Here is a 24,713-nt window from a genome sequence, read left to right on the forward strand (position 1 = left end):
AGGCCTGGCAGGGGAATGGAGAAGTGGGAAGAGAGAATGGGGGTGGGGGGGAGATCACCATAGAAAAAACAAAGTGGACCACGGAGGGGGGCAGTTGCTAAAGGAGTGAGGGATAGAGGAGACAGGACGAGGAGTGGATCCGGGGAAGAAAGCAGAAAAGTAAGAGGAGGAAGACAGCCTCCGAGCCCAGAGCTAGAGAGGCAGACAGGGGAGCAGAGGCACAGGCAAAGCAAACAGGGGACAGAGGGCAGTGCAGAGAGGGCTAGACGGGGCATGGGATCCTCCCAAAAGAGAGAGAGGAGAGACAGGGGAGTTTCGAGAGACAGAGGGAGGAGAGGGAGACGGAGACAGAGATCAGCAGAGACACACCAAGAAAGGGCTGGGCTAGCAGTAAGGAGAAACAAGTTGGACAGAGCTAGAGCGAGGCCCAAGAGACACATGAAATGGAGATTCCAAAACGGAAAGACATTTCCAGGAGATACAGACCGGCTGGGATGGGACGCATGGCAGGCAGAGAGGATGAGGCTCAGAGGAAAGAAGAGAGACTGAAACAGAGTGAGAGAGCAGAGCCGGTCACCGCGGGGCCGAGGCTGGAGCAAGCAGGGGCGGAGACCAGCCAGGAGTCCCGGAGAGGGAGTGAGACCGCAAGTAAGAGCCAGCCAGCCCCTCAGGAGCCCAGCAGCTGGGGGCTGGGAGGCAAGATGAGCTCTGTACCCAGAAGAAGGGGTGAGGAAAGGCCAAGGGGAAGGAAGGCTGGGAGATGGAGGGCGCAGGGCAGGCCCTTGGTGGGGGAGGGTATCTGCCGTTCCGGGGAGCAGGGGAATGCGGGGCCCCCCACCAGGCCGCAGTGAGCCCAGCCTTCCAGGACCCGGGCCCGGCCCCAGCCCAACCCCCATCCTGCAGACACTCACGGATCCTGGTGGGACGGAGGGCTGGGCTCCCTCGAGGCCCGAGGAACGACAAGGAGGAGATGCTCTGACGCTGGGCGGTGTGGCTGGGGCGGGGGGAGAGGGCAGTCCAGAGGGCCCCCTCCCCCACCTCCGGCAGTGGCCCCCAACTAACCCAAAATGGGGGTGCTCCCGGGGCGCAGGGAGGAAGGACAGGTGGAAGAGGAGAGGGCGGGCCGGGGAGGGGAGGAAGGGGAAAGGAGAAAATGGAGGAGGGAAGGGGAGAGAGGAGAGGGGGAAGGAGCAAATGGAGGGGAAGGAGGGAGGAAGGTGAAAACGAAAGGGAGGGGGCACAGGCAGAGCCGGGGGAGGGGGAAGCCGGCCCAGGCAAGGGCCCCCGCCCCCTCCCCTAGCCAGGCCGGCCTGGGGGGGCCACGGGGGGCGAGGACTGGGTGGAGACAAGGAAGCTGGCCATCGGGAGAAGTGGGGGAGGGGAGGGCTTGGTGGGGGGGAGGGGGCCACCCCTTCCCCCCTCCCCCCTGGAGCCCCGGCCCTGCCCTGGAAGAGGCTAGGGCCTGTGGACCTCAAGCCCTCAGCCCCCACGGGAAAGCATGCTGGGGGCGGGGAGAGGCAGAGGAGTGGAGGGCTTGGGGAGGACGGGGTGCTGGGAGACCCAAAGAGTGATGAGAGGGCCGGAGAGGTGGAGAGATAGGGAGGAGGGAGAGGAGGAGGGAGGGGAGGATGGAGAGAAGCAGGTGGAAGAGGGAGAAGGAGGAGGGGGGGTGTCCCGGGGGCACCCAGCGCAGGGCCTCAGCAGGAGGGCCTGGCCATGGACCCCTGGTTCCCTGTGAGAAGCAGCCGCCGGCTCCGGGTCCCCAGCTGGGCCTGCCTTCCTGCTGCTGGTTGCCACCGCAGCCGCGGCCACCACCACCACTTCTCCTTCTCCCCTCCGAGGCCGCCGCCTGCCTGCCCGCCTGCCGCCCGCGCTGGGTCCTGGAGCGCAGGGGGGCGGGGGGGAGAGAGATGAGGGAGGGAGGGAAGGAGAGAGGGAGGGAGGGAGACGGGGAGGAGGGTGGGCAGGAGGGAGGCAGGCAGTCAGAGAGAGAGAGAGAGAGAGAGATGGAGCGATGGGAGTCAGGGGAGGGGGAGCCCGTATTGGTCCGAGCTGGGGAGCCCCCGGAGAGGAGAATGCTGATGAGGGGAAGGCGCTGCATTGGACAGAGGGCCCACCCGCCGCCACCTCCTCCACCACACCATGCCACCGCCCTGCCCAGGCAGCCCTTGGGCACAGGAGTCCACAGAGACACAGCTGAGAGGCAGGGAGACCTGGGGAGAAGGCCATGGAGCTGGGGGAGAGGGCTACAGAGATGAAGAAAAATGCAGAGAAACAGCAAGACAGCCATCAAGAGCCACAGAGGTGGACCAAGGTCCGCAAACCCCACAAGGACAAGGACAGGGAAAAGCCCAGAGCAAAGAAAGGGTCATCTAGACCAGGGAGCAGACCACAGAGACAAGCTAAGGACCTCGGAGACAAGGGCAGTTTGTGGACTCAGAGAGTCCCCCATGAAGATGGGGACAGGGGGCAGCTCATGGACTCAGAGAGCCCCCAGGAAGATGGAGAGAGGCCCACAGGAACAGAAAGCACTCCTCAGGCATGGGGAGTGGTCCATAGTGACAGGAGAAGACCATGGACAGGAGGAGAGAACCACAGACACTGGAACAAGGATGCATATTACAGAGACAAGGAGGAGGGCCAAGAAAAGTGGGAGAGGGTCACGGAAATGGAGGGAGGCCCACAGACACCAGAAAACCCACAAAGGCAGAATGTGGACACAAAAGGCCCACTGAGGCAGGAGCAGCCGGCCCATGGAGAAAAGGGAGAAGCCCCCATAAATAGAAATAGTCCCCATGGAGGTGAAGGGATGGGTGGTGAGTATGAGAATTCTCCATCATGCAGAAAGAAATCCTGGGGACCTGAGTGGGTGGGAGAAGATTCACCCAAGCATAGTCAGTGGGAAAGGGCAGGGAGCTGGAGGGCAGAGCCAGCAGAAGTGGAAGACTCCCTCCCTCTTGGAGAGAGCTGAGCAGGGCAGGGGGATGGAAGAGAGAAGCAGAGATACAGATCTTGGAGTGGGGGTGGGTGGTGCATGGCTGGGTGGGGGGTGAAATTTTGGGGGAAGGAACATGACAGTTGGAGCTGAAGGCTGAGTCCATGACTCACCACCACCCCCAATGCTCGTGATGGGGAGGAGACACTGAGACACTCACGTGCAGCCCCCAGCACACGTGACCGCATGCCTCGCGCGCATACACTCTGCACGTGGCAACTCTCACATCGGCCTGGCATGGGAGGCCCCCTGCATCCCCCACATGCTTCTGACATATACATCTGACCCTGAAGGCCCACCGACTTTACATATACCTCCTCGCCCTACTTAAGGGGCCCCCAACACCCACCCTCAGCTCCAGCTCGCTCTGAAAGCGCAGACTCGCCCTGGCCTCTAGGCCTTTGCTTATGCAGGGACCCCAGCGTAGAATGCCTATCCTAGATTGAACCTGTCCCAGAAGTCCTAGTCCTGTGCCACCATCTCCAGAAAAACTGACGCAGGCCTCAGGTTACTCCTGTATCATCTGAAGTGAAGGGACCTAGTCAATCCAGATAAATTGGGAAATACAAGCAGAAGGTCGCAGCAGAAAGGGGCCTGATAAATCAAGCCTGACCCTTCCATTTTCAAGTGGACAGGAGTGAGACTCTGCCCCAGGGCATGGAGCCTGTCAAAGGCTGAGTCTAGCTTCCAGGTTATCTGGTTCCTGCCCCTGGTGATTTCATCCTGAGGGCAAATCCAGATTACTAGCCTTAGAGCTCACTGGTTACCACCAACTTCTTTCCTTTACTTATTGCATTCATCCATTTAGCATGCCACACTGGACGTCCCACCTGTCAGGCAGTAGAGCCTGGGAGCCAAGAGTATAGACCTTGGAGTCAACTCCTGGGTTACAATCCTGGCTCTGTCTCTTCCTAATGATGGACAATTTATTTAATTTCTCTGAGCCTCAGTTTCTTTGCAAAGTGAGAGCAATAGTTCCTCCCTCCCAGGGTTATTGAGAGGATTAAACTGTATGATGCATGGAAAGCACTGAGCATAATACTTAGCAAGTCATAACACACTCAAGACACATTAGCTATTATTACTAGGCTCCTTGAGATCCTAATAAAAATAACTCTTGGGTTTCCCTGGTGGCGCAGTGGTTGAGAGTCTGCCCGCCGATACAGGGGACACGGGTTCGTGCCCCGATCCGGGAAGATCCCACATGCCGCGGAGCGGCTGGGCCCGTGAGCCATGGCCACTGAGCCTGTGCGTCCAAAGCCTGTGCTCTGCAACGTGAGAGGTCACAAAAAAAAACAACAAAAAACCTCTTACATAGATTAAAAAGTTTTTTTAATTAAAAAAATCTTACTGAAGTATAGTCGATTTACGTGTTAATTTCTGTTGTACAGCAAAGTGATTCAGTTATACATATATATTCTTTTTCATTATGGTTTATCACAGGATATTGAGTATAGTTCCCTGTGCTATATGGTAGTACTTTGTTGTTGCTGTTGTTGTTTTGCACTTTGTTGTTTAATCCATCATACATATAATAGTTTTCATCTGCTAATCCCAAACTCTCAATCCTTCCCTCCCCCACCTCACCTCCTTGGCAACCACAAGTCTGTTGTCTATACCAGTGAGTCTGTTTCGTAGGTATCTTCATTTGTGTCGTATTTTAGATTCCACATATGAGTGATATCATATGGTATTTGGCTTTCTCTTTCTGACTTACTTCACGTAGTACGATAATCTCAAGGTCCATCCGTGTTGCTGCACATGGCATTATTTCATTCTTCTTCGTGGCTGAGTACTATTCCATTGTATACATACCACATCTTCTTTATTCATTCATCTGTTGATGGACATTTAGGTTGCTCCCATGTCTTGGCTACTGTACATAGTGTTGCTATGAACATAGGGGTGCGTGTATATTTCCAAATTATAGTTCTGTCTGGATATATGCCCAGGAGTGGGATTGCTGGATCATAAAGCAACTCTATTTTTAGTTTTTTGAGGAACCTCCATACTGTTTTCCATAGTGGCTACACCAATTTACATTCCCACCAACAGTGTAGGAGGGTTCCCTTTTCTCCGCACCCCCCCCAGCACTTAACTCTTACATAGCTTTTACTCTGTGCCTCACAACCACACAAGACAGGGGCTATTATCCTGCAAGTGAGGAAACTGAGGCACAGAGGAGTTGACTTGCCCAAGACAACAGCTAAGAAGTGGCAGGGCCAGGATTCCAATCCAGGCAGCCTGGTTTAATTACATGGGTCTGGAGTTAGAGTTTAATCTAGTAGAAAGTTAGGATACCCAGTTAGAATCCAATTGAAGGACATAGCAAGAGTGGCTGAAGAGTCAGACCTAGGTCTGACTCAGTGTTTGGGGTCCCCTAGGAGCTTTTTGGCCTTAGGAAAGTAAATGACCAATTCCTCTAGACTCAGTTTACTCATCTGAGAAATGGGGGGGGCAGTTAGAACAAGTGAATCTCTTGCAGCTCCTGTCCTTGGGAAGTAGCACTGGAAACATAACAGTGCTGGGGCAACTTGCTCCCAAGGCTCTGAGGGCCAGAAGGGGACGTTGAGTAGGAGTGGCCAGAGCTCCTTGAACATATAGGTACTCCAGCTTCCCTGAGCTTTGGGGGCATCAGCCTGGAAGGGGGGCACCCTAGAAGAAAGGAGAATATAATCCAGACATTACAGGGTCACTTTCTTCAGGTTCTCACCCTGGTTGTCCTTCAGGTCATCTACCCCCGACATTTCCTGTTTCTTCAAATGAAACTGCCTGAGCTGTCTGAGGACTGGGCACTGTCACACCCACTGGCTCAGCCCTGGGGTCGGGATTGGCCTGAGACCTTAGTGACACTTGAGTAAGGGAGATGGGGCAGGGACTAGGTTTCCCAATAGGCAGGGATTCAGACCTCTGCCCTTGGCTAGAGGAAGCCTGTGGGTACCATGGCAGGGAGAGAAGGGGCCCTCGAGATCCCCATTGCAACTTCCTCTGTCCTGTCTGTCCTGGCTCTGAAAGCCTTGATAATAAAGAGACACTGTCCTGGACTTGGTTTCCTTTGAGATTCTCTTGGACCAGGGCCTGGGTTGAGGGGAGCTTGGGGAAAAATGATGATCCATCTGGATACTTTCCATCAGTAGTTTACTGGCTAGCTCCTTCCTGTCATTCCTCAGTGACCTCCGAGAGAGGCCCACCCAAGTTCATTCCACACCCTCTGCCTACCTGCTGTATTTTCTTTACAACACTGTCACTGGCTGTCTACATTTATTTTTGTACCTGGTATTTTCTACCCTCACTAAAATGTAAACTCCACGAGGGCACAGACTTTTCTTGTTCCTTCTCTATCCCTACAAAGATTAACCTTGACCTGGCATATCGTAGCCGGTTATTAAATAATCACGAATAGAAAACAAATGAAACTGCCCGTCCCCGATTTTATGGTTTCTCCTCCATTTCCCATTTCCTCCCTTATGCTTCAGGTTTTCATTGTTCCCTCAGATTCCTTCTCTCCTTGTTTTTCCTCCGACATTTCTTCTCCCCCTCCCTCAAGAGTCCCTCGGTTTTTCTTCCCTTCCTTCTTGCTGCCTTTATTCCTCTTTTTTAAAAAATTAATTAATTTATTTTTGGCTATGTTGGTGGTGTTGTTGTTGCCGCTCCCGGGCTTTCTCTAGTTGCAGAGAGCGGGGGCTACTCTTCGTTGCGGTGCCCGGGCTTCTCATTGCAGTGGCTTCCCTTGTTGTAGAGCACAGGCTCTAGGCGCCCGGGCTTCAGTAGTTGTGGCTCACGGGCTCTACAGCGCAGGCTCGGTAGTTGTGGCGCATGGGTTTAGTTGCTCGGCGACAATGTGGGACGTTCCCCGTCCAGGGCTCGTACCTGTGTCCCCTGCATTGGCCGGCAGATTCTTAACCACTGCGCCACCAGGGAAGTCCCTATTCCCTTCTTTCTAATGAAGTGAGTCTGGAGCCTTGATTTCCCCTTTTTCTCTCCCTGCAATTGGTGCTATAGTTTCCCGTCTCCCCTTCGCGCTGACTGTGCTTCACTCTCTCCTTTCTTTCCTCTGGAATTCCTGCGCCTCGAGTCCCCCGCCTCCGCCCTCCGAGTGTCGGGTACCTCAATTTCCCCCACTTTACCCCTCGACCCCGAGGGACCTCCCGACCGGCAACCCCAACATGGCGCCCGAAGCAGCGCTCCGCCGTCTGACGTCACCGCGCTGTCCTCCCCTCTAGAGCCTTCAAACGGAATCGCTGAGGAGGTGGAGGAGGAACATCCTTCAGGGGGCGTAAGGGGGCGGGCACTATCAACCCGGGGGCCGGCCGGTGAGAGAACGTCGCTGGAGGATTGGTTGGGCGCTGCGGGGGATCCAAACGTCACATATTATTGGCCCAGGGCTCGGAGACGTGAGCGTCGATTGGCAGAACGGCAGGGGCCAGACGGGCGATGATTGGGCTCATTCGCCATCGGCGCGGCGGCCGACGAGGAAGGTGGGAGGGGCGTTCCTGAGGGTGATTGGGGGCGAGAGCGAGGCTGCGGAGCAGGCGAGAGGAGACGGCGGGAGCTAGAGAGGGCGTAGCGCTAGGGTGGCCGCGCGAGGGGAGCTGCGGCCCGGGCCCGGGCCCGGGGGGTGCGAGACGGCTGAGGCGGGTAAGTGCGGGCGGGCGTGTGAAGGCCGGCCGGGCTCCCCACCCTCCCCCCGCGGTCTCCACTCGTCACCTCGCCTGCGCACTGAGGGCCGGAGGGGGGCGCGCGCCGGGAGATGAGGGCGGAGCGGTACCAACGGCCCGCGGGGCTCGCGGGAAGCTGGGCGGGGCCCGGGCCGGGGTGGCGGGTGGGAAAGGGGCCAGAGTCCTGGGAAGGGCGAGGAGGGACGGGGCTTGGGCTGGGGGCTGGCAGGGACCTGGGTGGTAAGGGAGGAGTTAGAGCTGCCCCCGGGAGGGTCTCCAAGGCTCCTGGGAGTACGGCGGCCAAGGGCTGGGCGCTGGGACAGTCCAGGACCGAAGGAGGGTGGACGGTTAGAGGGCAGTAGGGTGCCCAGGGAGGGGTTTAGGCCGTGAGAACAGAGGTGATTAAGTTACCGTAAAGAGAAACTCTAGTTATTCCTGGAGAGTTAGGCCAATGAGAGGGGTCTTGGTGTGAAAAGATATCAGGAAATGGATGTGCCTAGAGGGGAGATTTAGAGCTGAGGGAGAGGTCCCGGTGTGAAGAATGGGGTTACATTAATGTGAAGAGTTAAACCACAGTGGGGGGGGGCGCGTTGGGTACCCTTGGAATGGGTTGAGAGGGGTCTCTGTGCAAAGAAGGGTTATGTTTTATGTTATGTTAAGTGAAACTGGCGTCTGGGTATCCCTAGAATAACTTGAGGAGAAATGGTCTTTCTGAAAAGTACTAGGAATTAGGTCAAGGTGAAGAGTAGGAATTGGGGATCCCTGGAGGGAGTTAGGGTGGTGAGAGAGATCTGTGTGTTAAGCTGGGGAGGTCTGGGTAGCCGCAGGGTAGTAGGATGGTCAGAGGGCCCTGGGTGTGAGGAAGAGGGGTCTGGCTATCTATCAGGGTTAGGGTGGTGGTAGGAGGGGTTTTGCCTAAGAGGGGGTTTCACGGTATTCTTAATGAGATTTGGACAGTGGGAGGGGTATGTGGGAAAGGAGTTTAAGCCATTATGAAGTATAGTCTGTATATCCTTGGATTGTAATGGAGTATGTGTGGGATCTTTTTGTGGAAAAGAGGAATTTTGATATGAAGAGGGGGTCTGAGCATCCCTGGAATGGGTTAGGGTGGGGTTGGGTCTTTTTGCAAATAAGAGGGGTTTAGGTTGATACGAAGAATGGTGTCTGGGCATCCCTAGAATGGGTTGGGGTGGGGAGGAAGGGGGTCTTTTTGCAAAGAAGAAAAGGTTAGGCTAATAATGTGAGGTGGCGGGAGTCTGTCCCTAGAATGGGTTAGGGTGAGGGTGGGTCTTTTTGTAAAGAAGAGGGGTCTGGGTATCCCAAGAATGGGTTAGGGTGGGAGGGGTCTTTTTTGCAAAGAAGAATGTGTGAAGAGAGGTTCTGGGAATCCCTGAATGGTCTAGGGTGGTTGTCCATAAAGAAGGAGGGTTTAAATCAGTATGAAGAGGGGGTCTGGGTACCCCAGAGAGAATTGTAGATGATGTCTCAGTGCACAGAAGAGGTAGGTGATTAATGTGAAGGGTGTCTGGGTGCCCTGGAAACATGAGTTAGGGTGGTGGGAAGGGTCTGAATGTGAAGAAAGGATTAGGCTTTTGTGAAGATGGGTTTGGGTGTCCTGGATAGGCCCTTAGGGTTGTGGGAGAGGGCCTTGATTTGTAGAGGGAGTTAAATAATTTGAAGAGGGGGATCTGGGGATCACGGGGAAGTGGTTAAGGTTTGGAAAAGGTCTGCGTGTGGAGATGGGTTAGGCCAATGTGAGAAAACTTTATTGATGTGAGGAACCTGGGCATCAAAGGGAGAAAGTTAGCGGGTGACAAGCTGTGTACAAAGGAGGGTTGCATCATGAGAGGGTGCTGAAAGTGGCAGGGCCCTGGGGCAGTTTGAGTGGTCAGTGTAAAAAGAGATAGAGAACCTGGGGGTGGGAGCAGAGGAGGAGTGAAGCTCTGAACAGTGGGTGGTTTGGGCCTGTGTGAGGACTCTCCCCGGCAGTTGGGGGTAGGGATGGGGTAGTATGTTGGTAAGAAGAGTCAGTGGAAGGAAATCTTACTGGAGAGGGTCCTGTGTGATGGGTTGGGGCTTTGGGCCAGCTGTGAGGCATGAGAATGAGAGATTGGACAGGTTGCAAGGATCTGGTAGGTGGAGTTTAATGCTAGTTGATGCAGAGGTGAGATTTGGACAGATCCACTGGGAACGGACTGCGGGGAAGGTTTTGTGCTTGGTGCTCTTGTGTGTTCAGGAGAGGAAGGATTGTTAGGGAGTGGAAATATGGAAGCAAGAAGTTAGATGGGGAAATTGATCTAGGATTTTGGTAGGGAAATGATAAAGGGAAAGAATTTTCCCTGGGAAGGACTGAGGAAGCAGTGGCTTAGATACAATTTGTCCCCACTTCTCCCAGCCCAGGGTCTTGCCGCCGTCATGACTGAGGAGTCAGAGGAGACAGTCCTATACATTGAGCACCGCTATGTCTGCTCTGAGTGCAACCAGCTGTATGGATCCCTGGAGGAGGTGCTCATGCATCAGAACTCCCACGTGCCCCAGCAGCACTTTGAGCTGGTGGGTGTGGCCGACCCTGGAGTCACTGTGGCCACAGAGGCAGCTTCTGGCACGGGCCTCTATCAGACCCTAGTGCAGGAGAGCCAGTACCAGTGCCTGGAGTGTGGGCAGCTGCTGATGTCACCCAGCCAGCTCCTGGAGCACCAGGAGCTGCACCTGAAGATGATGGCGCCCCAGGAGGCAGCGCCAGCTGAGCCACCACCCAAGGCACCCCCCCTGAGCGCCAGTACCATCCACTATGAGTGTGTGGATTGCAAGGCTCTCTTTGCCAGCCAGGAGCTCTGGCTGAACCACCGGCAGACGCACCTCAGGGCCACTCCCACCAAGCCTCCGGCTCCAGTTGTCCTGGGGTCCCCAGTTGTCCTGGGGTCCCCCGTGGGCCAGGCCCGCGTGGCTGTGGAGCACTCATACCGCAAGGCGGAAGAAGGTGGGGAAGGGGCAGCTGTCCCCTCTGCCGCTGCCACCACCGAGGTGGTGACTGAGGTGGAGCTGCTCCTCTACAAGTGTTCTGAGTGCTCGCAGCTCTTCCAGCTGCCAGGCGACTTCCTGGAGCATCAGGCCACCCACTTCCCGGCTCCCGCCCCAGAGTCTGAGGAGCCTGCCTTGCAGCAGGAGACTCTGACCCCATCACCTGCAGAGGTGCCTGTGTCTCAGCCTGACCCACTGCCATCCTCTGACCACAGTTATGAGCTGCGCAATGGTGAAGCCATTGGACGCGATCGCCGGGGGCGCAGGGCACGGAGGAACAACAGTGGAGAGCCAGGCGGGGCAGCCACCCAGGAGCTCTTCTGCTCAGCCTGTGACCAGCTCTTTCTCTCACCTCACCAGCTGCAGCAGCACCTGCGGAGTCACCGGGAGGGTGTCTTTAAGTGCCCCCTGTGCAGTCGTGTCTTCCCCAGCCCTTCCAGTCTGGACCAGCACCTCGGAGACCACAGCAGCGAGTCTCATTTCCTGTGTGTGGACTGTGGCCTGGCCTTTGGCACAGAGGCCCTCCTCCTGGCCCACCGGCGAGCCCACACCCCAAATCCTCTGCATTCGTGTCCATGTGGAAAGACCTTTGTCAACCTCACCAAGTTCCTTTATCACCGGCGTACCCATGGGGTTGGGGGTGTCCCTCTGCCCACAACACCAGTCCCACCGGAGGAGCCTGTCATTGGCTTCCCTGAGCCAGCCCCAGCAGAGACTGGAGAGCCAGAGGCCCCGGAGCCCCCCGCTGCTGAGGAGAGCCCAGCAGGGCCTGCTGCCCCAGGTACCTACCGCTGCCTCCTGTGCAGCCGTGAATTTGGCAAGGCGTTGCAACTGACACGGCACCAGCGTTTTGTGCACCGGCTGGAACGGCGCCATAAGTGTAGCATCTGCGGCAAGATGTTCAAGAAGAAGTCTCACGTGCGTAACCACCTGCGCACACACACAGGTGAACGGCCCTTCCCCTGCCCAGACTGCTCCAAGCCTTTCAACTCACCCGCCAACCTGGCCCGCCACCGGCTCACACACACAGGGGAGCGGCCCTACCGGTGTGGGGACTGCGGCAAGGCTTTCACACAGAGCTCCACCCTGAGGCAGCACCGCCTGGTGCATGCCCAGCACTTCCCCTACCGCTGCCAGGAGTGCGGAGTGCGTTTTCACCGCCCCTACCGCCTGCTCATGCACCGCTACCACCACACGGGCGAGTACCCCTACAAGTGTCGCGAGTGCCCCCGCTCCTTCTTGCTGCGACGGCTGCTGGAGGTTCACCAGCTTGTGGCCCATGCCGGGCGCCAGCCCCACCGCTGCTCGTCCTGTGGTGCTGCCTTCCCTTCCTCGCTGCGGCTGCATGAGCACCGCTGTGCAGCTGCCGCTGCCCAGGCCCCGCGGCGCTTTGAGTGTGGCACCTGTGGCAAGAAAGTGGGCTCAGCTGCTCGGCTGCAGGCCCACGAGGCAGCCCACGCAGCTGCTGGGCCTGGGGAGGTCCTGGCTAAGGAGCCTCCGGCCCCTCGGGCCCCACGGGCTGCTCGCACAGCAGTGGCCTCCCCAACGACCCTTGGAGGCATGGCACCTGCAGCCCCTGCGGCCCCTGCCCGACGCCGTGGCCTGGAGTGCAGCGAGTGCAAGAAGCTGTTCAGCACGGAAACGTCACTGCAGGTACACCGGCGCATCCACACAGGCGAGCGGCCATACCCGTGTCCAGACTGTGGCAAGGCCTTCCGTCAGAGTACCCACCTGAAGGACCACCGCCGCCTGCACACAGGGGAGCGGCCGTTCGCCTGTGAAGTGTGTGGTAAAGCCTTTGCCATCTCCATGCGCCTGGCAGAACATCGCCGCATTCACACGGGTGAGCGGCCCTACTCCTGCCCCGATTGTGGCAAGAGCTACCGCTCCTTCTCCAACCTATGGAAGCACCGCAAGACCCACCAGCAGCAGCATCAGGCAGCTGTGCGGCAGCAGCTGGCAGAGGCAGAGGCTGCCGTCGGCCTGGCTGTGATGGAGACTGCAGTGGAAGCCCTGCCCCTGGTGGAGGCCATTGAGATCTACCCTCTGGCTGAGGCTGAGGGGGTCCAGATCAGTGGCTGACCCTGCCTCATGTCCCTCTTCAGCACCACCATGCCCTCTTGCTGAAGAGCTTTCTCTACCATCCCCTTAAGTCTCTGTACATACTGTGCCCCTTTTCCACCCCTCTCAACTGCCATGTAAGTTCTGTAACTGGATTTATTCTTTCTTCTGAGGGGGGTGCTCTAGGGTCCTTGACGTGCATAAAGGTGCCCCCGCCCCCACACACACCTGTTGGCCCCAAGGTGAAATGGTTAATAAAGACTGAGTTGGACATTTATGTGCTTTTGTCTGGCCTGGCCGTGTGGGGTGGTGGAATTTGGGAGCTGTGAGCCCCAGGTTCTTGGGTCTGACTTTTCATGGCTGCATTCCCAGTGCCTAGAACAGGGCCTGGCAAGTAGTGGAGCTCAGTAAACGGAAACTAAGGAGGACCTAGAGTCCATGGGCATGGCTTTCAGGGAGCAGGGACTTCACTGTGGTAGTAGATGGGGCCAGCATGGTTCTCTTGCCACTAGAGGTCCCCACAGCCCCATAGAAAAGCCTGAAGCTGTTTCTGCTGGTGGCAGGAACATTTAGGAAAATCTTCAGGTTCTCACCACCCCTGTCCCCTTCTCTCTGGCCTGACGTGAGCCTTCTCCTCCAAGGCCATCTGATTTTCTCACTATGCATCCCTGAAGGCGAACACAGGTCTCGGAAGGGCACGATCTCCGGGGCAGTAGAGGAGGTGGCTTCTGGGACACGATCCAGCTGTGGGATTGGAGAAGATTCTGAGTAACAGTCTCTGGGGGTAGGAAGCCTCACAAGGGGAGGTGCTCTGACACCCACCTGGAGTTGGCCTCTGGCTCAGCCCACGGATGTTGGTTGTGGGGAGAGGGGTGGTTGGGGTAGCTGACTGATGTTTGAATGATGATGAAGTATCATTGATGTTTGAAGTATCATTGATGTTTGAAGTATTTTCCTACATTTTTGGGAATGATCTTCACACTGATCCCGTGAAGAGAATGTTTTGTAGGAAAGGAGTCTGAAGTCAAAAGCAGTGAAGTGACTTGCCCAAGGTCATTCAAACCAGATAGGGCAGAGCTTGAATTTCAGTGTAGTTTGATTTGGTTTAATCACCTGGACGCATTCCTCTACACTCTTCTGCCTTCTCCATACTTGGGGGAGGGCAGTGGAGAGAGGATACGGTGAATGTGTGACTGGTGGAAATGCTCAGCTCCTATGCTAGTCTTTTCTCTTAAGAGCCACACTCCAAGAAAAATACCCCCCCCAAGGTTACTGTAGTCTTTTTGTTAGAATTCTTATCGGAATCCTAGTAAATGAGAGGTAAAGGGAAGCTGTTTGCATTGAAACGAGGGGAAAGGGAGGCCTGAGAGCAGCCCACTCAGCCTCTCCATTACTCTCGACTCCCTTCAGCAATCCTGTAGCCCTCTGTGGGCACTGGAGCTTATGCTTCTCTTCATTTTTAAAAAGGTAAACCACTCAGCCTTTTGATATCTCGACAGCTCCTAATGAAGTAGAGCGCTTAATATGTTAAGCAGTTGTTTTCGACCAGAGTGTTTTGATCGTGGGCACCATCTTTCAGTAACCTCATACCCTGCAGAAAGGACTCGAGCCATCTTAGCCCAGCATGCCAGAGCCCCTTAATCCACAGGTGAAGATTCATTCTCAGACTGCCTCCTTTCAGGAAGAGCTGTAACATCCAGAAAGTCATATCAAATAAATGCTTAGAACAATTGGAGGATTTATCTTTGCAAAACCAGATAAAAATCAGGCTGAATCAAGGGACAGGAATGGAGGAAAAAACCCTGAGGGTCAACCCTGGTTGACCCCAAGATAAAGATGCTTTCAGCAGAGAAGCAGCTGGGTGACAGTGGAGGGGATCACCCTTCCTCTATTGTGGTTCCTTTTTAGAGCCTCTAATGAAAACTTTAGACTCCCACCCTGAGAAAAGTTTATGTGTGCAAACATGTTTATGAACAAGCCATTGTTCACCGTCACCCTACCGAAACTTCCGTGGTCCTCAATTGGACCACTCTCCTAAAAAAGATCGCACTAATCAGACCCTTCTTGGATGCTGGGATTTGCATCGGACAGGCAAAGGTTCTTGAACTTTCATGTGTGTTAGGCAATTTCCCCAGAGATTTGGATCCAGCAAGCACGTCTTGGTGAGACCTAGGCATCTGTGTTTTGAACACACCAATTCGGATGCAGGTGACTTGCAGACCCCACTAAAAAGAACCTTGCATTGCTTGGTTTTAGTTGGATGTGGAAGCTGCTTAAGCAGAACTGTCAGGGGGACAGAACAGTGGTCCTCTAGTGACAATATGTTCTTGATGATATGAGGCCCAAGTATGACTGTACAGGGGAGACCCTGTAGAGCAGCTGAGCACGTTTACAAGGCTATAGGTGGATGCCTAGTTCAGCTCCAGAGTGCTCTCAGGTGTGGCATCTGTGCTTGTCACAGGCTGGCCTGGGTGCCAAAGACCTTTTGGGTCTGTATGGTTCTGACTGCACCCCCTACAGTCAGGGGGCTGGAACAAATGACCTTCCTCCGGGTACTACTCTGAACCTCCAGCCCAACATCCCACTGCCCCATCCCTACTGACTTGGCTGGAGAGTTGGAGAAGTACTTTTTTTTTTCTCTCTTGCCAAAACGGTGCAGTACTAATATATTTTCTCTTTCGAAATGATCAAATCCTCTCCTACTCGTTTCCTTTCTCCTGTTCCCCTATCCCTTACTATTGAATTTGCAGAATCCCAGCACCTGTGTGCCAGGCATACGTTAGAGCATGGAACAGTGACAAGAAGACCTGACAGCAGTGAGAACACACAGTTATTGACACCATTTCAGATTTTCAGCAGTGAGGTCCTGGGGATCAGCCCGTGGTCTGGCCTGTGGAACGGTTGTTCCTGCCAAATGACTTAGTCGAGATGAGCACAAAAATTTGAGCGAATGAGAGACCTAATATTCTGAAAAAGAAGTCAGGTGTGTATCTTGTACCACCAGACAACTTCAAAGTCAACTCTTTGTAAAGGGTCTTGTTAGTCCTCTGTGGATGGAGGTAGGGAACTACTCACTTGTTTCCTGCATTTCTCATAGTTCTCATTTATTGAAGCCAGCGTGCTGGAGATCTGTCCTAAGCACCTACGCCATCTCATTTAATTCTTACAACCCCACAGGCTACATATTGCCTCTGTGTTACAGATGTGGACACAAGTTCACATGTTGAAGGTCATATAAAATGGCAGAACTGAGATTTAAATTCAGGAATTTGAATTTGTTCTAAGTTCCAAGGCTTGTTTTTTTCTTTTCTTTCTTTCTTTTTTTTTTTTTGGCTGCATTGGGTCTTCATTGCTGTGTGCAGGCTTTCTCTAGTTGCGGAGAGCAGGGGCTACTCTTCGTTGTGGTGCTCGGGCTTCTCATTGTGGTGGCTTCTCTTGTTGCAGAGCATGGGCTCTAGAGCACAGGCTCAGTAGTTGTGGCTCACGGGCTCTAGAGCAGAGGCTCAGTAGTTGTGGCGCATGGGCTTAGTTTCTCCGCGGCATGTGGGATCTTCCCAGACCAGGGCTCGAACCTGTGTCCCCTGCATTGGCAGGCGGATTCTTAACCACTGCACCACCAGGGAAGCCCCGAGGCTTGTTTTTTTAATTGGTGAAAAAAAATTGCTCAGGTCTTACTTCTGAACATTCCCTGAACAGAAGTAAAGCCTTCCCCTCCACAGCACGCACACACCCACCCCATACCCTGATTTCCCCGCCACCTTTCCCAAGACAGAGAGGAGACCAAGGGAGAAGAGGCTGTATTTCTCTCTGTACAGTTTTTAATTTTTTATTTTTTGATGTTGTTCAGATGAATGACACACTCAAGTTACAAAAATGGGGCCTTAAAAGAAGCACATTGTACAATGAACAAGCAGATTGGAGTTAAGAACACTGAAACGCTAACCCGCTACCACGAGAAGAGACAGGGAGGGGGTACAGGGTGGGAAGGGAGGGGCTACCAACACAGGGGTCAAACAGAACTGAAAGGGGGGCTAACTTGTTGAGAATGGAGGAGAGGCAGGTCTCCTCCAGGGCCTACTCAATTTCCAGATGCCACTTCTTGGTCTCCCTTACTCACCACTTGCCACCTCTTCCCATCCCCATTCCAACCTGGTCTTTCAAATGAGTAGGTGAGAGACACCCACCCCAAAAAGGGCCAAGCCAATCGGATCTTTACAAGGTGGGATCGTCACCTTGCCCTAGTGGAGCCTTGGATTTGGGAGGAGATGGTGGCAGCAGTGGGATAAGAAGCCAGAAAGGAGCTAGCAGAGAGGAACCGACCAAAGATCAGGCCCCTGCTTTTCTCCAAAGACTCCTTGCCCCTTCCCCACCCTACCATGATTCAAAGGACCTCTCTACAAGTTGTCGAGAGAGGACCCCAGTCACCCTGCAATTATATAAATAAATAAATACTGAGCCCCTGGGCTTGGGGGACAGGCTGGGGGAGGGGCAGCAGGGATAGAGGAAAGGGAAGAGGAGAGGAGGGTGAGGCAGAGGGGAGGGGTCACAGACATAGTAAATAGTTGTCTCCGTCCCAGCAACAATTCTCTCTGGATTTTTCTCTCCTTTTTGTGTTTGTTTAACAAGGAGTTAACATCTCAAGGACAAATACTTAAAAATATACATTATTTTTTCTTTTTTTTGTTCACCTTTCTCATCGTCATCTTGCTTTGGAGACTGCTGAGGTCAAAGTTCAAACCGCATGAAGGAACTGCGGCTTGGAGTTTTTGTGTATTTTTTTTAATTTTTATTTTTAAATTTTTTTCACTTTTTTTTCCAACATATAAAAAGGTAGCGGAGTTGTCTGTGGGTTTTTTTTTTTTTTTAATGGTTAAATCTTTGGTTTGTTTCTTTTTTCTCTTGGAGGCCTTTATCTCTCGCACTTGCCTTTCCCACTCAGAGGCCAGTGGGGGCCCGCGTGTCTCAATCTTTCTCAGTCTGTCTCACTCTCTCTCTCACTCAGTTCCCCCTACCCTGGGCTAAAGGGAGAGAGAGGCACCCTGGGATTTGGGTAGGGGGGGAAATCTAGCCAGTTCAAGAGGTCCCCCACTACGTGGCTAGTCCCTTACCCCATCTTCCCAGGGTGCAGGGCTTGGAGACCCTCTCTTGGCCTTCCCCAGGGAGGAGATGTGCGGGAAACTCACAGCCTTACTACCCCTTCTGATCTTAGCCCCAATCCATACAGAGGCTTGGGTTCCTCATCTCCACTGACCCCTACTTACCCTCCCCCAGCCCTCCCTCCCACTTCCACCCCCACCCTCCCAGAAGAGAACAGAGAGAGGTGTTTTAGTTACTGGCATTTTTTTTTTTTTGGCACAATTAAAAGGCCCACCATTAGGTAGACCCAGTCTCTGTCCCTCCCTCCAGTAGGAGGTCAGGGTTGGGGAGGAGAAATTCAGAGGGCTTCCACTTTCTCCAACCCATTCATCATCCTTTCTAGCCCAGGCCCCTGGCCCCCCACCTCAGACATCTCACCTAGCCCAGAACCCAGCCTGGGGTCTCCTTCCCCAACCCCACGTAAAGTTCCCCAGCCCCCCAACTCTCTCGCTCGCACACAGACACACGGACACAGGCTCTGTACAGACCACAAAATAAAAACGATGAGATAGTTTTGTTTCCCGGAGTCGAGACGGGGTGGGAGACTGGAGTGAAAGGGGCAGAGGGGGTTGGGGGGCATGAATTCCCCCATCACCTTCCCAACCCTGGCTCCCCCAGGCCCCCGGCCCCTTGCCCTGGCTGGCCCCCAGCCAACGATATTTGGTTTCCATTTTTTAACATTAAAGTTCTATGAGGTATTTGGTGCCTTATCTCGAGTCCTCGGGGGAGGGGGCCCAGGGGGGAGACCTGGGGCGCACTTGCCCCTCCCTCCCTCCCACCCCCTTCCCAATATTTGGTTTCACAGCTGTAGTTAAAGCTTGGGATTTGGTTATTTTTCCCCCTTCCAGGAATTTTCTTTTTTTCTTGTTTTTCTTTTCCCAGTTATGGGGGTCGGACGGGGAGGGTCCCCACCACCCCGGCTGCACAGGGGTCCCTCCACCAATGTCAGGGCATCAGCCCCATCCCTGCCCCCTGCTTCCTCCTCTCCCCTCTGCCCCGCTCCTCCCACACTGGGGTGGAGGAAGGTCCCAGGTTGCAGGACTTGATGGAGAGGAAGCAGGATGAAGTGGGTGGTGGTGAGTCCTGGATTTTCTTTCCTTTTTTTTTTCTTTTTCTTTTTTCTTTTTTTTTCCTTTTTTTCTTTCTTTTTTTTTTTTTTTTTCTTTTTTTCCTTTTTTTTTGGTCTAGAATCATAGTTTTTGTTTGAGTCATCTCCACCATGCCTTCCATGCTGCCTGTCTTCTCAGAGGGGTTTTTGGTTGTAATTCCTTTCACTTGGCTCTGCTCAAATGTCCTTCCTATCTGTTCAGGAGCCCTTGGCCCCCTCTCCACCCTTGGGCTGGGGCCCAGGCCCTCTAGCCAGTCCCTTCTCTTCAGGAAATAAAAATGGACAAACTCAGAGGTAGGGTAAGGGCAGGGAGTCGGTTCAGCGGAGATGCTTACATTCTGGCGAGGATGGGTCGACGGCAGGCCAGGCCCCATCGGTGCCAGGGTGGGAGGGGCAGCCACTCCACCACTGCCCAGACAAGGCACCCCGAGACCCCTGAAACAGCTGAGCCTCTGCTGCCTCCATGTCCCAGCCCAACAGTTTCATTTCCCGAGTGGGAGAAGGGAGGCAAGAAAAAGAGAGAACGCTGAGGCCTCGGGGCCCGGGGTGGTGTCTGAGGCTCTGTCTGCCTCTCCTCGGAAGTGTCCGGCGGCACTGCCCATCTCCCGGGGCTCTCCCCTCCCTCTGCTCCTGCCCGGCGAGGGGCGGGGGCCACTCTGATTTCAATGGCTCGCGTCCTTCACAGCAACACTTTGGTTTGAGGAGAGACACAGAAAGAAGGAGATTAAGAGAGGTGAAAGCGGAGGGAAGGAAGAGGGAGAGACAGACCAAGAGAAAGGAGGAGACAGAGGGAAGAGGACAGACTGCAGAGAACAGAAGAAGAACTCAAAGGAGGAATCAAACCACCCGAAAGTTTGTTAGTTTTCCTTCGTCCATTCTTTTTTGCTTTCTTATTCCTTTTTTTCCTGTTTTTTTTTTTAAAGCTTTTTCAGTTGATTGGGGGGGCGGGGAGCTCGGGGCTCTTCACCCCTGTCCCTGACACCCTCTCTCAGCCCTGCCCACCCGCTTCCATCCACCCTGGCTGAGGGACAGGCCCTGCCCCAGCCGCCCCCGTCCGGCTTTCCCGAAGACGACGTCCATGAGGTATTTGTGAAGAGAAAGAAGCATCTGTCCTTCCATCCGCCTCGGGGACCAAGGGCCTGGACCACTGGTGCAGGGGCTTGGCTCCCCCTCGCGGCTCCTTCGTATCCTTTGAAGAGTCCTCGTCTTCTTTCCCTTAAATATATATATATCTATAAATTCTTTTTTTTTCTAGTTTTAATTTATTGTTTGGTTTTTTGTTTTTGTTTTTTTTGGTTCAGAACTTTGTTGGCCTCCACAACAGCAGGAGGGCAACGTGGCTCCCAGCAGCGTCTCTCCTCTGTCCGTCGAGATGTGTCCAGGGCTGGGCAAACACAGGGTCCAGCCAAGACTTGAGGGAGGTCTTGTGGGAGTGGTGGCCACCACAGCGCCCTCTCGGATGGGGGCCACAGGTCACGGCACTGTCCCTGCCACACGGACCCTGATGGGGACGCCATCTCGAGGAACCCCACCACTGGGGTGCGTGCGTGTGTGCATGTGTGTGAGGGGAGAGGAAGAGGCATCTGCCAGTATCGGAGGGGCACAGGGTGGGAAGAGCGAGGTGAGTTCTCTTTTTGGTTTCTGGTCAATGTCAAAGAACGTGAAGGATCCCACGGATAGGCACTGGAATATGAATTTTTTTTTTTTCAGGGAAACTGACAGACGAGGATGGAAAAAAAGACAACTTGAAAGCCCTCACCTCATCCTCTCTTGCCTGAAGCTTCCACCTTCCCTCGGACTAGGGATGGGGGGGAGATTCCAGAGCAGAGGAGGGTGACAGGGTTGAGGGGGGACATGTGAGAGCTAGAACTTGGCAAAACGGCCTAGCCCACCCTTCAAAGGGAAAAAGGGGGAGGTACAAGGGGTGAAAAGTCAGCCCAGGCCTTCCCCTGAACTCTCCCCTGGCTGGGGTAGGGAGGAGGTTAAAGCGAGACCCCCCTGCCCGGGCAGGGAGAGCTGGGGGCCGGGCGAGAGGGGGGACACATGACAGGGACACATTCTGTTGAGCACAACGCTAAAAATTCTGTACATCCTTTGGATGAAGCTACTGAATATTTGGTGTAAAGTTGTTCAGGCCCTTTCTCTTTCACCTTCTGGAAAGGAATATTTGGCGGGTGGTTCTGAGCCCACCCCATCAGCCCCAGGCTGTGCCCTCCCTGCCTTGGCTGGCCCAGGACTGAGGGCTGCAGCTGGGAGGCTGGTACATTCTCTTTTTCCTTCTCTGCCCACGCCACACGCAGCGGGAGGCTTCGCCCTGCAGCCAGGGGCCCGCGTGTCCGCCCCGCCGAGGCTTCTCCGCCCCTGGCTGGGGTTCTTATTTGGTGTCGTAGCAGTGAGGGTGAGCACACTGAGGTCTGGCTCGAGACTGGTTTTTGGTTTGTTCGGTTTCGTGAGGGATTTTTTGTTTGTTTTTGGTTTTCTTTTTTTTTTTTTTAATGTTTGTTTTTCACCTCTTGTTCCTTTGGGGCAGCTGGTTTCTTTGTGATTATTTTTGGTTTTCTTTTTTCTGTTGGTTGGTTTCTTTTCTTTCTTTCTTTCTTTTTGGTTGGTTGTTTTTTTGTTTCTTGTTTTTTGGTCTTTCCTCCCTCGTCACTCCTGCTCCGAGGACCCTCTGCATCCCCACCAATGGCCTCCTCGCCCTCTTCCCAGGTGGGGGACGGAGGCGGGGGTCAGAGGAGGAGGAGGGGAGGCGTGGCGGGCCCTCACTCAGGCTTGGACCCTACCTCGGGCCCCCCTGGGCCTCCAGGGGTCTGTGCTGCCGCCTCACTGCAAGTGGAGGAGGACGACGAGGACGAGGACGAGGACGAGGAGAGGCCAGGAGACTTGCTGGAGATGGAGGCCGCCACGGCCGCCGCGGCTGCCGAGACCAGGCCCACACCAGGCGGGGCACTGAGCAGGGGCAGCCCGGCGTGGTTCAAGAAGAGTGACGAGGTCACCAGGCCCGGACTCCCTGGGGCCGCGCCAGCCGCCCCCAGCACCAGGTTCCCGCTGCTGTCAAGGCTGGTAAGGGGCAGGGTTCCACCAGAGGCCAGGGCTGGCGGGGAGAGAGAGAGGCTGGGCTGGGGGCGCCTTCCGGCGTCCCACCCGCAGTGCCCCGTCTTCCCGTCTGACCCACGGACCCCCATCAGCACCCCTCACACCTTCCCCAAAGGTGAGATGGGTATGAAGAGGCGAGCGATGCAGTGTGCAGGGGCAGGATGGCATGGCTGGAGCAGGAATGGGATGGGGGCTCGAGGCCCTGGGGGACAGGGCTGGTGGCGAGGGGAGTGACATGCGGGAGCACGCACCTTGGATAGTGGCCAAAGGGTTGTTGCTCATGAGGGCTGGACTCAGCCCGGAGCTCAACCCCACCATTGTGCTTCTGCAAGAGGCAAAGCAGAGGCATTAGCGGGGGCAGAGACCCTCCCACAGAACTGGGGGCGCAGCTCCCCACCCTGGAAGCAGCAGCGGCCCTGCTTCTCCCCACAGCCTCCTACCTGCAGCTGCCCACTTACCCCGTGCTGGGGTTCAGGCCCGACAAGCCGATAGCCGAGTGGCTGCCTTGAGGGCTGGGATTTGTGCTGTTGGTGGTGGCCGGGGGTGGGGGAGTGACAGAGGGGATGGAATTGAGGGGGGGCGCGGCCCCGCCCCCGGCCCCACCCCCTCCAGCTGTCCGGCTGGGGTGGAGGGTCCCCACAGCTGAGGATAAGGTAGTAACTGCCAGAGAGAGACAGAGAGATGGAGACTTCAGCTTCCACTCGTCCTCCACTGAGGTCGACGCCTGCTGTCTTCCCTGCCCCGTCCCGCGGCATCTCCTCAGTCAGAACACACTTAGGCCTCCTGCCCTTATCTTCTCACAGCCATTTCTTTGTGCCTCTGCCACGGTGACAGTAATCGCAGTAAGAGCAGCTGCCTCCCACCGAGCCTGTGCCCTATGCCAGGAGCGTGCTCACACCCTGCTTATCCAGCCCGGAATCTCACCTCTGGGCCCCTCTGTACAAAGAACCAAGGGTTCCCAGAAGACAGAGCCCTATGGCTCCCTCTAGAGGCCAGGCACGGGCGTGTGGCCGCGCACACTGAGGCTGAGAGGGCTCTGAGCCCAGACTGAGACCAGACACCCAGGACAGCAATTCCCGGCCCTGGGACGTCCCAGCTGTGCCTTCAGGTGAGCACCTTCATCTCTCTGACCTTCAGTTCCCTCATCTGGAAAATGGGGCAGATAATGGAACCTATCTTATAAAATGGGTGTGAAGATTAAGTGGGTCAATATTCTTTATAAAGAGTTTAGACCAGTGCCAGGCACACCCTTATTACTTTATAAACTTCCACTTATTATTTCTTAACCTGGGGAGGGGAAATATGGCGTCTGTTTTTATATTATTCTTACATATGGTGTTATACATGCCCTACCCCAGGAAGGGGCAAAGGAGGGCTTTGGGTACAAAAGTGTGTGTGAGTGTGTGTGTTTGTACACACACACACACACACACGTACACACTCTTCTGTGTATATATTCATGGATATAGCTTCTGTATGTATGTTATATTCACAATAATTTTATAACTGAGGCTCAGAGAAGTAAGGTCACTTCTGGAGTTCACACAGTTCATAAATGCCAGAAAGAGAACCCAAATACATCACCTTTATCAACCCCGTGCTTTTCTCACATGAAATCGTGGAGCAGATGAAGCCTGAGCTGCTCTGGCAGGGGGGGGTGAGGCTGCCCTCTCCCCTTCCCTGCCCCGCCTCCCGACCTCCAGGCTCAGCCTTGAGGCCTAGGGGTGCCCTGAACCGCTTGAGAACCTTGCGCTCGGGCCCGCGCTGTGTTCTCCCAATCCCCCTCACCATCCTCTGCCCTCCCTGACCTGTTGTGCTCAGACTGCTGGAAGCTTGGGACAAAGGCAGGGTCCCGGCGCCCCCTTGGGGCGTGACCTGGGGAGAGAAAGAAGGCACGGTTAGGCCACTGTCTTCCAGCAGCTCCCATGGTGCTCGCTGTGGTTACAACCCCCACACCTCTGCCTCCAAGACGGAGAAAGGGGGCTCTGGCTGCAAGGCTGTTTGTATCACGCCAAGCGCTTTCCATCAGCTTTCGTCACGTTTACCCTAGGTGATCCCGGGGCACAGACAGGAGGCAGTCGTTCCCTGCCTCTCCTCTGACACTGTCCAGTTGCAGGTCTGAAGTGTGTGTGTGTGTATATGTGAGAGCGCGCAAGCACACGTGCTCGTGAGGCTAGGGGGTGGGGTGGGTTATGAGGATAAGGTGTGTCTCTGCATCACAGTGTTGATACGTTATACTGCTTGATTTTCTGGGACCACCCACCAGCCTCCTTCTTAGCCTCCCTGCCTCCAGTCTCATCCTCCATCAACCCCAGAAGCCTCACTCTAAGAGTGACCCAGTCCCTCCCGGGCTCAAAACTCATCCTTAGCGCCTCACTGCCTACGGTTCAAGTTCAAGCCCCTTCAGCATTTGACTTGGTGTCTGGCCCCTGCCCATCCCCCACCCTACCCCCATACTCATTCATAAATAATCATTCCAGCTCTAAACCGCACTGGAGTTCCTCAAATTGGGCTCGGCACTCTGGCTTCTAGGTCTTCATGCACGTAGATCCCTTTGCCTGTCCTTCACGTGACTGACTCTTGTCCTTATGACTCAGCTTAGATGATCCCTCCCTTTACGTCATTGGGGAAGGGGGCT

General features: G+C 54.9%; 3 protein-coding genes across 16 annotated transcripts in view; 1 reads left to right on the forward strand and 2 right to left on the reverse strand.

Annotated features, from left to right (window-relative positions):
- The window catches only part of GRIK5 (glutamate ionotropic receptor kainate type subunit 5), a 57,276-nt gene extending 50,043 nt beyond the window's left edge, over positions 1 to 7,233 (reverse strand). The window contains exon 1 of one of the 4 annotated variants that reach the window (XM_067720749.1): positions 7,123 to 7,233. The gene's annotated coding sequence lies outside the window, so the exon portion shown is untranslated. Of the gene's footprint in view, positions 1 to 486; positions 506 to 911; positions 2,054 to 7,122 lie in introns of those variants that run through there. The other 3 variants (XM_067720747.1, XM_067720750.1, XM_067720748.1) reach the window with 3 other exon arrangements.
- On the forward strand, positions 383 to 13,012 carry ZNF574 (zinc finger protein 574). Of its 5 annotated transcripts, none has more exons than XM_067720743.1 (2): positions 383 to 648; positions 10,049 to 13,012. In XM_067720743.1, exons 1-2 carry the CDS (start codon positions 444 to 446, stop codon positions 12,754 to 12,756), a joined length of 2,913 nt encoding a protein of 970 aa, XP_067576844.1. In that variant the 5' UTR covers positions 383 to 443; the 3' UTR covers positions 12,757 to 13,012. The 5 variants fall into 5 exon arrangements, with proteins under 5 accessions (XP_067576844.1, XP_067576843.1, XP_067576847.1 ...); XM_067720742.1 differs by lacking the exon at positions 383 to 648 and adding an exon at positions 2,021 to 2,816; XM_067720746.1 differs by lacking the exon at positions 383 to 648 and adding an exon at positions 7,369 to 7,473.
- A 3,533-nt stretch (positions 13,013 to 16,545) lies between these two features.
- Positions 16,546 to 24,713, reverse strand: part of POU2F2 (POU class 2 homeobox 2) — a 77,322-nt gene continuing 69,154 nt past the window's right edge. For 4 of the 7 annotated variants that reach the window (XM_067720054.1, XM_067720053.1, XM_067720052.1 and 1 more), the window contains 3 exons: positions 23,884 to 23,950; positions 22,534 to 22,735; positions 21,896 to 22,073 (listed from right to left, as the gene is read on the reverse strand). In XM_067720054.1, coding sequence (XP_067576155.1) covers positions 22,034 to 22,073; positions 22,534 to 22,735; positions 23,884 to 23,950 — 309 coding nt within the window. In that variant the 3' untranslated portion in view covers positions 21,896 to 22,033. Of the gene's footprint in view, positions 22,074 to 22,326; positions 22,401 to 22,533; positions 22,736 to 23,883; positions 23,951 to 24,713 lie in introns of all 7 variants that reach the window. The other 3 variants (XM_067720049.1, XM_067720048.1, XM_067720050.1) reach the window with 1 other exon arrangement.

This window comes from Pseudorca crassidens, chromosome 20 (genome assembly GCF_039906515.1).
Source record: "Pseudorca crassidens isolate mPseCra1 chromosome 20, mPseCra1.hap1, whole genome shotgun sequence".
Lineage (NCBI taxonomy): Eukaryota > Metazoa > Chordata > Mammalia > Artiodactyla > Delphinidae > Pseudorca > Pseudorca crassidens.